General features: G+C 30.2%; 1 protein-coding gene across 9 annotated transcripts in view; it reads right to left on the reverse strand.

The window, feature by feature from the left end:
- The window catches only part of LOC114335683 (major royal jelly protein 2), a 267,509-nt gene that overhangs the window by 174,125 nt on the left and 75,217 nt on the right, over positions 1-18,167 (reverse strand). Inside the window, exon 1 of one of the 9 annotated variants that reach the window (XM_028285964.2) lies at positions 11,054-11,208. The exons of 7 other annotated variants lie outside the window; for them this stretch is intronic. In XM_028285964.2, coding sequence (XP_028141765.1) covers positions 11,054-11,069 — 16 coding nt within the window. In that variant the 5' untranslated portion in view covers positions 11,070-11,208. Of the gene's footprint in view, positions 1-10,346; positions 10,369-11,053; positions 11,209-18,167 lie in introns of those variants that run through there. One more of the 9 variants, XM_028285966.2, reaches the window with a different exon arrangement.

Below are 18,167 nucleotides of genomic sequence, written 5' to 3' on the forward strand. Positions count from 1 at the left end.
TTTTCAAAATTAGAATCGATGAATTACCACGGCGTCAGAAAATTTTTGAAATAAACAATAATTTTTGGTGCTACGCGCAGGACAGCGATTTTCGATTCACACAAGTTGATTTCCACCAAAATTTCTTCCAACCTTTATCTAATATATTATATTCTTACTCTATATTTTGTTGTATTTTAATATTTTAATTCCACAAAAATCAAACTAATTTTATTATTGTTTGTGAAATATTGTTTAAACAATTGCATATGTTTAAAAATAATAAACTTTTATTATTTAAGTTAAAATATATGAGCAAAGAAAGTTTTTGCTAATAAAAGTGTTATTTCAAAGGATAGAGTATGTGTTTTTATTTTGCAATAAACAAATTTATTTATTTATATCGAAATGTAATAAAAATTATAATGTATCAACCATTATCAAAGGTCATTGGAATGCCCAATCAGAGCAAACTATCCGCTGTCCTGCGCGTAGCACCAATAATTAATGTTTACTTAAAAAAGTTCCTGACGCCGTGGTGTTAATCGATTTTAATTTTGCAAAATTGCAAATGAAAGGTACAGTACACTTCTATAAGCAAACAAATTTTCAACTTGCTATCTGCTTTATTTTCAGTCCTGTAACATTTTGAAAAAATGAATTTTTTTTACGAAAGCTGGATTGCAAAATTTATTTTGCAAAATCTATTAAACCGATCTTAATGAAATCTACAGTATTGTTTTACTGTATCATAAAGTTTTTCAGGGTGAAATATGAAGGTCCTAAGTGTAGCATAAATGGTTGAAAAACGTAAAATGCGAATACTTGCTTTTGTATGGTTTTTTCGCAATTATTGCTATTTTGCAACTAGGGTGACTATTTTTTAAATTTTTAACCAATTCTATATTGTAGGAAATTTAATTACGCAACTTTTATATCAGTACAACTTTTCTAGGAAATGAACACTTTTAAAGTTATAATCAAAAAACCAAGAAAAAAAATCGAATTTTTCCTTAATTTTTTGACATTTTGATTATTTAAACAATGTTCCGGACCTTTTTGAGAGGGAAGATAAATCAAATATTATTATTTGATTTATTTTGAAGCAATTTCTGCAAAAAAATTTGAGTCACCTCTCAACGTCCAAATGTAGGTACTAATATTTTTACAGATGCGCCCTGGTCTAAAATTCAAGTTCAAACCTTCTATCAGGTTCCGATAAGAATTTTTGCCATGTTTTATTCTAAAATATATTTTTTTAATTGTTAATGAGGAAGGTTCCTTACGGGAAGACGGGCGATCAGAGTGCATTAACAACTTAAAAAATACTATTTTAAAATGAAATAAGTCCAAAATACTTATCAACAACTGATAGAATAAGATTTAAAATTGAATTTAGGTACTTCGTAATTTCAAAAATGATATTTTTTATTTTGAGCTTTGAAAATCGTCATCTTTTGTTCTTTTTTTTTGTTTTAGAGTGTTCATAACTCGAAAACGACTAGATTAAGAGAATTTTTTTTTAGTTTATAATGATCCAAAAAATCTGAAATAATATCTGCTCGGGTCAAAACTTTTTTTAAAATTTATAAACAAAAGTCATTTTTTCATTTTTAATTATAAGTAGTCAGAATAAAATTAGATCGGACACCCCTTGTCCTTTATTTTGCTAATCTACTAAATTACATATCCATTAATTTTTATCCATTAAACATATGGGTGTAGATCGACCTTATATACCTTAGACTTTTACCATTTCAAAATTTGTTTAATGGTGATGTCAAATTTTAGATAATAACAGTGTTTGAATATAGTCAGAATAATAATTCAATTCTGTAGAAATAATTTTACTGGTAATAACAATAATGAAATATATGAATGAGTAAAAGTAATGAAAACATGGATAAAACATTAGTGAAGTAAGCAAAGCGTGAAGATAAGCTAACCGTGTACATGACGTCATAACAATCGCACATTTGCAAAATAGAAAAAAATTTAAATTTAAAGCAACTACTGAAATTAACAAAATTTAAATTACTATCTACATAGATAATAGCAAAGTAACGTAAAATATCGAAAACATTATTATATCTAATCACGTGTTAGAATGACAAATAGGACTGAAAATAGACAGGGTCATAATATTAAAAGAAATGATACATATACACTCGCGATCACAAAAATCGGGTCACTCGATGAATTATACATGTTTGATGTCCCGAATTTCCTAAACCTGTTGTCCGATTTAAGTGATTTTTTAGTATGTTATAGCATTATTATGTAACAATATCATTGTAATAATATTGTTGCTAGACGGGTAAATGTCATTTTATACCGGGTGTAACAATCATACTGTGTTTTTTCCTTAAAGTTCAGAACACTCTGTAAAATTTTATAGCATTGATAAAATATTTAAATTACAACTCAATTGTATCCTTAGGCTTTCTTAACATTTTCCTTTTTGATTCATATGCTTATGTTGGTGATTAAAAATTTAGGTAGTTTAACAACTAGACATGTTTTTCATCAATACAGGGTGTTTTTAAATAAGTGCGATAAACTTTAAGGGATAATTCTGCATGAAAAAATAATAAACGTTTGCTTTATAAACACATGTCTGCAAATGGTTCGTTTCCGAGATACGGAATGTTGAATTTTTTCTTACAAACTGACAATTTATTTGTTGCTCTAGAACCGGTTGAGATAGGCAAATTAAATTTGGTATGTTTTAAGAGGTAGTTATTGTGCATTGTTTGACATATAAATAAGAATTTTATATTCACCATTGGCGTGCATATGGGTATAAACATTTTAGATACATCCCGTGTGCCCATGGTGCATATAAAATTCTTAATTCTATGACAAAAAATGGGCAATAACTACCTCTTAAAACTTACCAAATTTTATTTGCATATCTCAACCGGTTTTAGAGTAACAAATAAATCGCCAGTTTGTAAGAAAAAATTCAACATCCTGTATCTCGGAAACGAAGCATTTGCAGACATGTGTTTATAAAGCAAACGTTTATTATTTTTTCATGCAGAATTACCCCTTAAAGTTTGTCGCACTTATTTAGAAACACCCTGTATTGATGAATAACATTCCTAATTGTTAAAGTACATAACTTTTTTATTATCCAATATAGGAATTTGAATTAAAAAGGAAAATGTTAAGAAAGCATAAGGCTACAATTGAGTTTTAATTTCAATATTTTATCTATGCTATAATATTCCACATAGTGTTCCGAACTTTAAGGAAAAAACACAGTATGATTGTTACACCCAGTTATGACATTTACCTGTCTAGCAACAATATTAGTACACTGATATTCTTAAATAATAAGGCTATAACATGCTAAAAAAATCACTCAAATCAGACAACAGGTTTAGAACCCGATTTTTGTGATCGCGAGTGCATTTTTAACAAAGCATAGGAAAACTACGAGTATGCCTACTCGTAAAATGCAAACAATAGAGTACTCGAATAATGCAAAAAAACAATAGCAGGCAAAACATAAACCAAAAAATTAAAGATTTATATTAAAGTTATTACTTACTTAATGAAAGATTTATAGAACTGTTTGTTTCGTCAAATAAAAAAATTTGATTAAGAAGGAAAACCAAAAAATAATAAAAGGACTAAGTGACAATAAATTTAAGATGTCAAGATACATAATATATCCTTTGCACATCCCGAAAAGAAAAAGGTCGGTATACGATCAGTGTGTACATAGGTTGTGAGTGGAACAGAAGAGCATCGAACAAAGGAACGGGTTATTATAAAAATAAAAACACAAATAGATATCCACGAGAATTAGTATATCTATGTTCGAAAATTTTAGTCGTTAAAAAGACGTGTGAACAAATAATAAATGTATTGTCAATATAATATTATGTATTATATGTATTATGCACCTGAAAATAATAAGCCACGAATTTACATAATCATTTTCAAATCTAAAGAAACTACTATATGGCAAAGAAACAATTATCCTCGGATATTTTAATGTACCTGTAAATGTCAATGAAAATATAATTTTCCTTGGACAAAAAGAAAATAAACAAAAGAGAGCACAAGAAAATAAATAAATCCACAACGATATTTCTATAAACAAAAGTGTCAAATTTTAAACTAAAAGCGAATATATAAACTAAAAGCTATCTAACAAATAAACAACAGAAGTGGAAACTATAATAAATTTTTACAATACAAATATATCACAATATGCAGTTATATGAAGCAAACAGCCTGGTGGTCGTAACAAATCAAAGGAGTTAAAATTAAAGAAAAATCGGAAAAAACTTTTAACAAATAAAACAGACGAAAAATACACGATGCAAAGCAAACTAGTGAGAGAAACTGTGGCCAATTTGAGAAGAAAAAATAATGAAAACAGTTTGGAAAAAATGAGAACAAAATAGTAAAACCAATCAGAAATGCTTTTATTAAATATCAAATACAGATATCAATATCCAAAAGACCACTAGTGATAACACAAATGCAGCTAACTCATAGAATAGGAATAAAAAACATATTAACATGGTGGAAAAATGGGATCACCGTTGTGAACAATAGATGAATTAAGAGCGATGGATGACCTAATCAAGGAGGGTATAGGAATATGAAGATAAAAGAGTCGATTCTATTGGCATCTAAGAAAGTAAAGCCAGGGCATTCAAATGCCAAATAAAAAGGGCAAAATAAAATAAAATTAGAATGCTCCACTGTGGAAACGGATAAGACAAAAAACATAAATTGCTTTAAAATAATAATGGAGAATAAGAAGGTAGCAGTGGCGGCTCGTCAGAGGAGGCAAGGGAGGCTCAGCCTCCCCATAAATTTTTTACACACTCTATACTGTTTTGTTTATCATGAATCGCGAAAACAACAATTACTCTCACTATTATACAACGTGTAAATTCCATATTATCACTAATTATCCATACGTACGGAGCATTAGCATTAGAACGCATGATCGCGTCTCAGTTTTATTACATATTATTGTAGGCAGGACCCTGGGTTATCCCGAGATGCACGAACGGAGCCGAGAAGCCCAGCATTCTCCGTTACTAATGCTCCGTGCAGCGCAGCAGGCGTTTAAGGAGACCCGGTCTCCTAACAGTGGCATCTACGGCGCCATCACACGCTGCCTGGAGATATACCAAGGGAGGCAGATTAGCTTCTCAGCTCCGTTGGGTGGTTGGGTGCGTCTCGGGACAACGAATTTTAGGGCCCTGACTAAAAATAATGAAAAATCTAAAAGTGCGAATTTTGTTATGAAATTTGGTATGTGGGGTTATAATAATATTTGGAACAACTTGCTCAAATAACTTTTTCCGATATCTCTAACTCAAAGCAAAATATCGGTAATTTATCGTGTTTTTGAATTCGCAGTAGGCCGCGTTTAGAATTAAAAAAATTCAATTGAGTATCTTAAAAAATTTGAAGCTTCATTATGTATGGACTGCAAAACTTCAAATCTGTATTTATTTTGATATGCATAGGTATCTATTTACAAATAGATGGAATTATTAACAAATAAACCACACAAACTTTGGTATTAAACTTTTACTATTAGACTAACTATTTTTAAAATGATGATATCATGAAATTATTAATTAGGATGATATTATGAAATGTAAATAAAAAATGGTCAAAAGATGGGGCCTTAAATTACATTTTTTGGCGCATTTTTTTGCTAGTGCAAATTTGTCTAGATATTTTACAGTTAGGTATAGCCTCCCCTATTGTAAAAATCACGAGCCGCCACTGGAAGGTAGGTATCCATGATGAGTGAATTTTCCCCTTACGGGAAGTGAGACGCGCATGGCTAAATCTGCAAAATAGAAATAATAAACGTGCAAGTATAATTGAGTTATTTTGTATCCAAAATTTGCCAGTCAAAATATTATCGAAAATACCGAGGAGAATAAAGAAAATAAATTCTAGGTTTATCAAGAAGGTTTTAAAAGTTATTTTTTTTTTTGGAAAATAAGAAAGCTTGAAATTAGTTTCAAACGAAAAAATGGTGAACTGTTTTCAAATTTAAATTTGGCAGGTAATAATATTTTACTTCTTACTTAACTTTTGTGCAGCAGAAATATTAAAAAATATATTACTATTTTAAAAACCAATATTTTTTTTGTCTTAATGTGAGTATGTTTTAAAGTAAAAAATTTAAAACTCTAAGACACTCAATTCAAAATGTATAAAAATGTAAAAATATAATAAATAGGAGGACAAATTTAAATAGTTAAATAGTAAAAAAAAGTAATTTGCTGAAATATAAACAACTGATCACAAAACAAATTATTCTTGTAGTATCTAATCCTCCTATTTTTGTACGTCAATAATAATACATAACATTTGCAAATTGCACTTTACCTTACCAATTGTGTTCGATCTACGATTTGCAAGTGAACTATCAGCCAATTGTCTGCTTTTGTATCGCATATTAAAAAAACAAGACAAAATAAACTTCAAATTAAATACGGAAAAACTGTAGTTTTCAATAAAATGCAACTTAGTTTTTAAATAGTTGTATAAATAAATATTGGCCTCATCTTTCTCTCTTCATTTACTGGAAGCAAAACACGCTGATATTGACATTCTTCTGCACTTGGTGCATAATATGGTGATCACACATACTCCAGATCTTTCAGCAGAATGGAGTATTGTCCAGTGTTTCATTTACAATAATATGTATCTATATACATTTCGTAGAATATTAAATAATTATCTAACGATAATTTAAGGGTTTTAAAATAACAATTACAGAATACTACTTAATTATTTGATGTTGAAATATATAATATGAAAGGTATTTACAAGAAAAAATCAACAATAAAAGTGGGCCTAAAGATATTGTTAATACAATTAACTGAAAAATGCATTATTAGAATATGAAAAGAAAAGTTATAAAGCAAATGACATTTGTTCCAATATTGTATCCATTGTATCCAATATTTAAAACCCCTAATTAAATAATTTTGAAAATATGGCTATGAAGTGGCTGAGATATTATGGAAAATTCTAAGGATGACCGGTTGCGACTTGTGATATTAGTTGATTATTTCAAAAAATACATCACGTATATACTTTTATAAACTAGAGAAGTATACATTTTCCATTTAGATGTTCTTTTTTACTATTGGTACATGAAAACTATTAAGTACACATGATTTTCAATCATTGTGAGCTGTCACGGATGATTGTAAAACATAAATCATGAAACAGATAGAATACGAATTGAACCTACTATACCCAAATAAGTAAAAATAATTACTTTTTAACAGAAAAAAAAAACAACCGATATAAATAATATGATCTGAAAATGTGAGAACTTTTTTAATTTTAGGGAACAAAACACCGACATAAAAGCTCTGATCCTGACAGTTCTGATATTACAGAAAATTTAAAAACAGAAAAAACATTCTCAGCAATAATATAAAATAAAAGAAGAACGCGAAACGAAAAAGAAACTGTTTAAAAATAAATACTTGCCTTGCTGTAAGTAAAATATTGGATAATTCCAAAAGGAAAATTATACAGAATATAAGAAACAATCAAAAAACATAGAGATAATACATTCCGCAAAGAAATATATTTTGTAAAGCAGCTCTGAATATAATAATATATTCACTATAAAGCAGACAATGGAAAAACTGTATATTTCGGATGAAGAGTAGGTATATCTAGCATTACCAAATTTGGAAAAGGCATTCGACTCTACGAAAAGATTAAGATGATGAAAGGTCAATGGCAAATTGTTTGAACTCCATTTAAAGCCGTTACAAGAACACCACGGACCATGTTGGAACACAAGTTATTTTAAAAGAAGCTAGATACACGGATACAATAATAACAAAGGTTATCGCACTAGACGCAGAGAAAGATGAAAAAATAAATATAGAAATAGAAAACACAGAAATAGAATAAATAAATCAATACAGATAGCTAAAAATACTAATAGACAAAGAGAAGACATAGAAGCTAAAATAAATGAGAGAATAGGAAATAAGATAAAGCAATGAGCAATGACTTAATAACCAAAATAAATTAATCTCACAAAAAAAAAATTAACGTTTATAAATCAATGCTTATAGAGTATGCAGGACTAGACTGTGAACAGCGATGCAGGAATTTGGCTTTCCAAAAAACATAGTCAGTTTGATACGGATATGTATGAAACAGTTACGCTGTTAGGTGAGAATTGGACAACAATACTTGGAGACATTTGAAATAAACGATGGACTAAAACAGAGGGGTAGACTAAAAAAGGGAATGCACTTTCACCAATACTCTTAAACTTAGCTTTGGAACATATAATCAGAAGTGCACGAATCGACACAGTATTTCATTAAGAAGGAGCAAACTTACTGTGGGCATTTACAGAAGATTTCTATCTAATAGTAACCACCAGAATAAGGATGGAGACTTTCATAGGTTCGAGAAGGAAGCAGAGAAGATCTAATCAATGAAAATAAAACGAAATATATGTATATGAGCCGCAATAACCAAAACAGAGACATTATCGGTCAGAACATAACCATCGATGACCTTAACTTTGATAGTGTTAGAGAATTTAAGTGTCGGAACAACAATAACTGAAGACAATAACGGATGAACAGAAATAAACAATAGGATACAAGTAAGCAACACATATCTGTATGCCCTTAAAAACTCTATAAAATCGAAACAACTAACAAGATGTACAACTATATCAAACAATCATACGTCCCGTAGTGATGTATGGCAGCAAAACGCGGACGATAACAAAGGAAAACAAAGAGAGACTACGTGATTGGAAAAAAACAATCCTAAAGAAGATCTTTAGGTCTGTGCTTGAGGAAGCAGCAGAACAATGTAAGATAAGAACTAACAAAGAGCTCGAAGTACTGTTCCCAGACGCCAACATCATAAAAGAAATAAAGTCCAGAAGACTCCAATGGGCAGGACATCTCAGAAGACATTCTGATGAAAGAACAGTAACGTTGGTATGGGAAGAAGTTCCAACTGAAAGAAGACACCCGTGGACGCATTCGACTCCGGTGGAGAGATAATATAGCAGGAGACCTGAAAGCTATGGACGTGGAGAACTGGATGGAGATTGCTCAAGACATAGATGAATAGAGGCATGTTATGGAGTCGGCTAAAACTCAGGAAGGATTGTATCTTTACGGATCAAAGTAAAGAAAAGAAACATTCAGACCGTACATTTGGTGAGGATGGATAGAGACCAGCCAAAATGGTATTGAAAAAAAATCAGCAAAGAAAAGAAAAACGAGGAAGACCAAGAGCAACTTGAAATAATTAAATAAGCAAAATTTATTTACCAAATGTCTTAATTTATAGCAAAGAAAAGAAACATAATGAAAGAAATGCTAGAAGGTAAAAAAAAGGAAAGACATTGGGACTCAGATTAAGGCAAAAAAAAACAAAAATATTAAGACTAGGGAAAACACCAATAAAAGGATAACCCAAAATAGGGAATTCAGAGTTTGAAGATGTAGAACATTTCAAATACCTGGGAGCGACAATAAGCAAAACCGGTAAAAGAATGTGATAAATTAAAGAAAATAAATTGGCAGCGAATAAAGCTTATTTTGCAAATAAAACATTACTAAAAAGCAAAATACTGACTATGAGAAAGAAGATGAGAATATATAACACAATAATTAGACCAATATTATTATACGTAGCATAAACAATGACAATAACTAAAAATATGAGAAAACTTAAGAATAGTGAAGAGAAAGATTATGAGCACCATACTGGGACCAATCAGAATAGAGCAAAATGAATGTAGAAGCCGAAATGCAGAGATTAGGAAAGTATTGAAAGAAGATATCGTAAAGCAATATAGAGTAAGATGGTTACTGAAAGAAGATATCGTGACAAAAATAAAGCAATGTAGAATTAGATAGTTAGGTCACATCTGGCAGGCAAGAGGTGAAGCAGTGACATATGCTATGATAGAATGGAATCCAGGAGCAAGAAAGAAAAGAGTAAAACCAAGATCAAAGTGGCAGCTAGATGTTGAAGAAGGCTTAGAAACTCAGGAGTCAAAAAATGGCAGGGAAAAACTAGAGACCGGAAAAAATGGAAAGAAATAATTAAGAAGATAACATAAGCAGAAGGGACTGATCCTCCCAAGAAATAGGATCAAGAAAGCTGCCGCGACTTAGACCCACATCAGGGTGTTCAGTCATTATGTATGTAAATGTCTTAATGTGTGAAAATAAAAAACTTTGTAACTGGCCTTGTAAAGTAAAAGAAATATGCACTGAGACGTATATAAATCGTTTAGAACATTTTTTTAAATTATTAAAAAGGACAATTATTGTAAATATAAATATACTGCATACTTATCATATTCACTTATTGTCACTTTTTTCATCTAATAAATTACAGGGCTTTAGCTATATAAGTAAACATTTCATTTGCTATTAAATATCATCAAATCACAGCAACTGGTCATCCTTGAAAATAAAAATGACAAATTAGACTTCATTTTGCAGGAGTGAAAACCTGCATATTAAAATATCACACATCATTTTTTACACCTCAAGTAAAATGACTTGAGTATATTAAGGCAATATCAGTTGCCGACATATCTGCCAACCCATATTTGATGGATACAAATACAACGAAGAAAAGAGTAATGGCAGAATCAGGCGTTGGTTAACAATGATATAATAAATTTAGCTGAGCGAAAAAATGCGATAAAGTTAGGGAATACGAAAAGTCTGAACAATTCATTAATATGAGATGTACAAAAGCACCAAAGAAGAAACATAACAATGTACAATGTACAAAATATGGTCGTGAGCCAAATGAAGGACAAGAAGCAAAAGCAGAAGAGCGAACAAACCATTTCCATTGTTAGTAAAAATAAAAATATAAAACTTTTAAGAAAATTGAGAAAATCAAAGCTTTAACTTAAGTATTGTGATGGTGTTAATTAATAAAATAGTAAGTAAGTTTGACGTGAACTTAAACTTTTGTAGCAACTAAAACTGTAGCACTGTGGATGCTTTAATAGCAGGAAAATACAGCCAACTGAAGTACTCACCGCTAGTTGTTGACATTTTGAATACAACATAAATATTGAAAGCGTCTAACTCTAAACCAATTATTTAACTTTATCCACTAATGAATATTGATGAGCCCTATTGAAAGGGCTGATAAACGTTAAAATATGTAACTGACAGAGTAAATTTCCATTCGTGCTTTTAAAGAAAGGGGATATTACTTTAATAGTTGTTAATTAGTTCTTAGGTAAAAATAGTTGAATATTTAAATATACAGGAGTGCAACATATTGCAAATTCCTCGATAAACAAAGTAAACGAGTAGCGGAAACAAAGGAAATTGTTTTTCTAGAAAATTGAACACGTGAATTCGTACACTTACTGAGGAAAAATAGTTAATTCAAATTGGGATCAAGCTAAGGAGATACGTATAAAAATAGAAAAAGCAAGAGCATCGTACACTAGCGTAAAGCAAATTTTTACCTCTAAAAGCCTCACCCTACCTCTCAAAATCCGACTTCTCAAACGTGATGTATTTCCGGTTTTGTTGAAAATGTTATGAAAAAAAGAGAGGCTCTCGAAATGTGGGCTTACTAACCTATATTAGGTATATCCTGGACCGAGCACGTGACCAACGAGGAGGTACTGTGCCTGATAGGTAAGGAAGCACACCGAGAGAACAATTTCTTTTCTCCTAAAACACCGATTTCTTTGAGCAATATTTCTTAAAAGTTAACATATCCTATTAACTTAAACATACCGGTTCACATATAAAGAAACGAGTTTTTTAAACACACCTCAATAATTTCTTACAGATAATTTCTTCAATACTAAGAAATGCATTAATGGTTACATTTAATTTTCTAATCCTAAAGTTTTTATTTCTTAAATTGAAAACTACAAATATTTTGCAGTATAAGAAATATAATGTTAAGTTAATCCATATTTATATTTGTGAACAAGACATTTTCTTGCAATCAAATAAATATTTTAAACCACAAGAAATAATTCTTCAGAAATACCCTCTGTAGTAACTGTGGTTATAAAATAAAAACTTTGTCATTAATGTCGAAATGTTACTTGCAAAGAGATGTTCTTCCACAAAAGAATTGCGCAGATTAACTATTTATGATTTAGTCGTCAGTGTTTGTCAAGATGGCGTGATATGTTCATGTTAATATAGATCTGTACCGTAGAGGTAAAGGGTAGTAACTCCATTTTTTTCTAATTTGGACTTAATACTTTTGCTAAGCTTAACATGTTCCAATTTTATTTGTGGCAAAAGACGGTATGCGAAGTATTACTGGTGGCCTATATATTCTTATAAGAAAAAGTATTATATCCTTTGGAGAACGAGGTAAAGTGTGGTAACTCCATCAGCTGTGGGATTTGTTTATCGGGCGCGCTATTTCGCGCGTGGTAAACAGCAGTATCTCCATAAAAATGTTAGTCACTTTGATTGACAGAGATTTTTACTAGATAGTTGACAGTAACAAAAAATAAAAGCAACTGCGACCAATCTTAGAGAACAATTACCACTACATTATGAAAAACCGAAAGTTATAACATAAAAGAAAAAGTATCACTTACTAATCCTTTTACAGTGGATCCCCAGTCAGTTTCAAGAGTTTAATAGAAATTTAGTTGTTACCAAAAAATGTTGATGATAGCGATTGTGAATAAAAATGTTTTTTATCATTTATGTGTTTTTATTTGCGCTTATACAGTGAGCACGTAAAGGTTGGAATAAATTCATTTTCTCGAAAATGGTCAATTTTGGAAAAAAATTCCTAAACAGGTCAATTTTTATTTTTAAATTGCGACTTTTTGGTATATATATCATACTAGTGACGTCACCCATATGGGCGTGATGACGTCATCTATGATTTTTTTAAATGGGAATAGGGGTCGTGTGATAGCTCATTTGAAAGGTAATTTAATTCTCTAATAAGTAATATAAAATTTATATAATTATTTGTACAGGGTGACCAAAAAAAAATTTAATTAAATTTGTTGACATAAAAAGAAGAATGCATGTAATTTATTTAGTCCAAAATACATTTTACTGCTCTCAAAAAACAGCAAAAAAGGTTAATTTGAAAAACAATCATTGCTTTTCGCTTAAATTAAATGTTGAAACTGTCAAGAGGAAGGTGGGTGGCAGCTTTAATATTGAATTTAAGCAAAAAACAACATTTATTTGTCAAATATACATTATTTCCTGTTTTCTGATAGCAGGAAAATATATTTTGAGTTATATAAATTACACATTCTTCTTTTTATGTCAATAAGTTTAATTCAAATTTTTTTTTCTGACACCCTGTATAAATAATTATGTTAATGTTTATATTACTGAATAGAGAATTGAATTACCTTTCAAATGAGCTATCACACAACTCTAAGGGCCGGTATTTCCAACCTCACTTAAGCCAAAGCTTACTTTAAGCCTTTGCTTAAGCTTAGATGCCTGTATTTCCACTTCAATTTGAGGCTTAAGCCTAGGCTTAAACCAAATAATTTTAAGCTCGCGCGGGAGTTGGTTTAAGCCTTTGCTTAAAATTTGTTTTCTGTTTTTTGAGGTTATTTCTATAAATTATTAATTAGAGAGTTATTGTGAAAGCCAACTTTTGAGTAATAACGTTATTATTAGATTATTAAATAATAATCTATAAATCTATTAATTTATTAATCGTAATAACGATCATTAAAATTCTTACTACCTTTTGGAAGGTGTAGGCACATGGAAATTATTTATTTATACAATGCTTGGTAGGTATATTTATTTTACAAAAATAAACATTCGAATTTGACATTTTAAGGAATATATCCAATAAACAAAATTACAAAGACGGATCTATTGCTTATGCAAAATAACAATAAAAATATAACCAGAGAAAATATAGACAATAAACTAACAACACATGTACCATGTACACAAAATTAAGTAACTGACATTGATACAGATGACAATTATAAAATTAAACGTCAACAGTAGTGGTTTTTACCTCAGAACAGTTAGTTCTGGCATTTTGACGTATTCAGAGGTACCAAACCAATTAACTTTACAGTTGAGCATCAGTTTAGTTAAGGAAATGATGGAAATATGACACCCGGCTTAAGCTTCTCCTTAACTTTTGACACAGGCTTAGCTAAGCAAAAGCTTAAGTAGCTATTGAAATACCGGCCCCTATTCTCATTTAAAAAAGTTATAGATGACGTCATCACGCCCAGATGGGTGACGTCACTAGTATGATACATATGCCAAAAAGTCACAATTTAAAAATAAAAATTGACCTGTTTCGGGACATTTTTCCAAAATCATCCAATCTCGAGAAAATGAATTTAATTCCAACTTTTACGTGCTCACTGTATAGGCACTTACTATTTTGTACACTTTTTATCTGCTGGTATATGCTGAGGCAAAAGACCTTAAGTCACAGTATTGTCAAACATATAAACAAATTTTTTATCACTGTAGGACAATATTGTTTAACTAATATACAACGTTACAATCATATAAATACATAATTTCATATGTCTTCAGATTAAGAATGATTGCAATAATTTTCTGGAATTCATCTTATTTCCCCATTATCTCAAAACTTTACTAGATGGATATACTACCCTTTACCTCTACGGTACAGAGATGGATGTTGGATTTATTGGTGTACTTTAAAAATTAACGGATATTTTGAAGGTACGTACATATATAGGTATTAAATAAAAGTAAATTGAGTAATCTAAGATGTAATAATAATATTGTTGCGTATCCGAATGGTTAAAATAGAAACATAATAGTATCTTTATATGCTTTTTAGGTATAATGATGGACGACTCTGAAATAAAGGAGCTTATTATTCTAACTGGGAAATATGCCACAATTTAAAGCTGGGACAGAATGATATAATATATAGCTTCAGAACAATATTAAGAAAGGAGTTATTAACCAACTGCGGGGCCTTCCAGAAATGGTAGAACTTCATACATATAAGTACCTTTTTAAAAATGTGTATACTTATGCATCAACCATAATAGGTTTCTTGAATGTATCGTCTTCTATAAAAATATACAATACAACGCTATATCAAACATGGCGGGTGCAACGCTGAGGATTTTTTCTGTTAATTTATTTGAGATAAAGAAATCAGTTAGTCTAAAAGAAATATATGTTTATGGTTAAGAAATGTTATTGCCGAAAACCGTGAATTAGTTAATATGTATTAAATGACTTAGATGTAAACTAATAATACTTTCCCGTAATAAAATGTCTTAATGATTAGGTATGCTGTCTCTTTTAGATTATAAAAATTAAGAAAATTACATATTATTATGTCTGCTTATTATGTCTGTTGTATTTTCCCTCTTGTTTTAGCTAAACAATGTTTATTGTGTGACTTAATATTATACAGATAAATAATTAATATTTCATTAACAAAAAGAAAAAAAATAAACAAAGATGTATAGGTTAAATAATGCCATGTTTGAACTAAATATGATTGATTATTATTAGTATTAATAGTTCTTATGTGGGGCCGTGTATTTGTTTTTTTTTTTTGTATTTCCTAAATTTATCAAAATAAATATCTATAGCTTTATAAAAAAAATTTATTAAAGTAAGTTTACTCTTTCTACATAATGATTTTGTTTTAGTGAATTGCTGATATACAAAGTGCTATTAACAAAAGAAGGAAAATTTGAGGAAGTTGGATTTGCCTCTCCATCCCTTTATTGTTGTGTAGAAGTCAGTGGTTTAAGAGTGGAGAAAATATTTGTATGTAATAATAACGTTTTATATCTTGTTTTATTAATAAATAATGATTTTACCTTAACACAATGATTTATTTCGTCGTATGTAATATCACTTTATTTTCAAGAAATATAAACTTAACTCTAAATATACGTTTATCTCTGCGAAATATATTTCTTAACATTAAATAAATTAATTATTAATAGTAAAATAATAATATTCCTTACTAAGAAATATTATTGCTCAGAAAGAATAGTTTTCTAATGTGTAGAAAATATATTTTTATGACTAATAAAATTAATTAACATCAAGTGTAATTTCTTTCTGATAAATGGATTTGAAGTTTGCCAGAAAGTGATAGTTCAATCATGTTTAAGATATATTTCTTTGGCTGTAGTAGAATTTATTTGAAATATTTTAGAAAATTATATCTTACATACAAAGATATATTTCTTAGGCAATATGCCAAGTCGATCTTTCTTAAATATTAATAAAGTTTCTTTATGTCAAGAATTTTTTTCTCTCGGTGCAGAGGTAGGAATAACTGGCTGGTGTTATGCAATAATGTACTAACCCACAAAAAGTTGTTTCGGAGATAAGTTGATTTAAAACTTAAACTCAAATAAGAAGTAGACTTATTATTGTCCATATTTCTTCGTCCATCAGTTTAATTTTCACCGATAATATTCTCTGGTTAACATATGTTTCTTCTATAACGTGTTGTAGTCTATTCGGTGCAATTATTATCCCGACTCCTTCTTTTGCTCTCTCTTTTGTATCCGCTCCTACCCAAAGTAACCAATATCCTTTGTGTATTTTCTTAAGACCTTTTCCTTTCATCTTCGTTTCTGTTATTCCTAGTATTTCTATTTTTTGTCTTATCATATCTTCTACCAGTTCTTCCTCTTTTCCATTGATGCTTCTCACATTCCATGTTCCCATTTTTATCTCTCCTTTTTTCTGCAATCTAGCTTTCCCCTTTTCCCTATTTTCATCCTTGTTTACCTTTGCATCATCTTTTTCCCTATCGCTTTTCCCATTAATTGCCTTGGTTGTCATTGTTGTGGGTCCGGTCTCATTATTTTCTTTTAGTTTTTTGAAGTCCCTTCCCCGATATTTCTGTGAGTTAGTATAAGTTTCTCTTTATTATGGTCCCATTTCCACTCCTTTCCATTAATCTCCAGTTTCATATATCCTATCTTCGTAGTATTACCTTTGTCTTTTCCTTCTTTTGCCATTTTCCTAATTTTTGCTTGTATTTCCCTTTCCTTTCTTGTTAAATCTGATTCTATATACACCTTTTGTCCCTGTAGATTTTTCAGTTTTCCTTTGTTTTTTAGTACACTCATCTTATCCGTTAGGTTTTCCATTTCTGCTACAAAGATTTGGTCGCCGATCTTCACCGCTCCTCTCAGTCTGACCTCTAATTTCAGATTTCTTCCTATGAAGTGTTCTACTGACTCCTTTACAGGCTTTCCGTCGGTAGCATCTAGTGTTAGGCCTTTTAATACTATATTATTTCTCCGTCTATCTTTTTCCAATTGTTCTATTCTATTGTTTGCCATTTTTAAACCTTCTTCCAATTTTTCGTTTTTTTTTTCTTTCAGCTCCTTAATATATTCCATCGTTTCTTTTTGGTCTTTCCGTATGGTTCTTATTTCTGCCATCATTTCATCATTTTTCCACATAACTTCCCGCATCATTTTTATCATCTCTTCATTTGTGTCGTTGCTTTTATTCGGTGTTCGTCTCGTCAGGTTACTCTTTTCAAAATATAATTTATCTTCTTTATATTTTTTCTTCTTAGATTCTTCGTCGCCACTATCAGATAGTTCTTCATTCTTTCTATAGGTTTCCTTTCGGATTGTTCCTGTTCCGCCACTGGCCATTTTAAATTAAATGTTAACCTCAGCACTAATATAAATATTATTATTATACACTTAGAAGTTTATTTTTATTTCGCACAAGAACGCTTTTTAAGTTTAACGATTATCGATAACGATAGGTCTTTTAAAAAACCGGTGTTTTTATTGTGATAGGTTTCGAATTCGAAATTACCTTATCGCCAATACACCTGCCACACGACCTCTCGCCTCGCTTGCCAAACTCGAACTCCTACGGAGCCTACGGAGTAAATGAAGATGCAAGAAAGGAAGAGAAAGATAAATTTTTCCAGGAGCTCCAAATGCAAATTGATAATGGGGAAGAAAACATAATTGTAATGGGAGATCTAAACGGTAGAGTCGGAAACAACAACAGCGGAATAGAGGAGTGCATGGGAAAAGAAGGAGAAGAAATGCTAAACAGAAATGGTGAAAGAATAATAGAAATATGTATGGAGAATAAACTAGTTATAACAAATACAAAATTTAAACATAAAGAAGTACACAAATACACGAGAGTACAAGA

Source organism: Diabrotica virgifera, chromosome 7 (assembly GCF_917563875.1).
Source record: "Diabrotica virgifera virgifera chromosome 7, PGI_DIABVI_V3a".
Taxonomy (NCBI): domain Eukaryota; kingdom Metazoa; phylum Arthropoda; class Insecta; order Coleoptera; family Chrysomelidae; genus Diabrotica; species Diabrotica virgifera.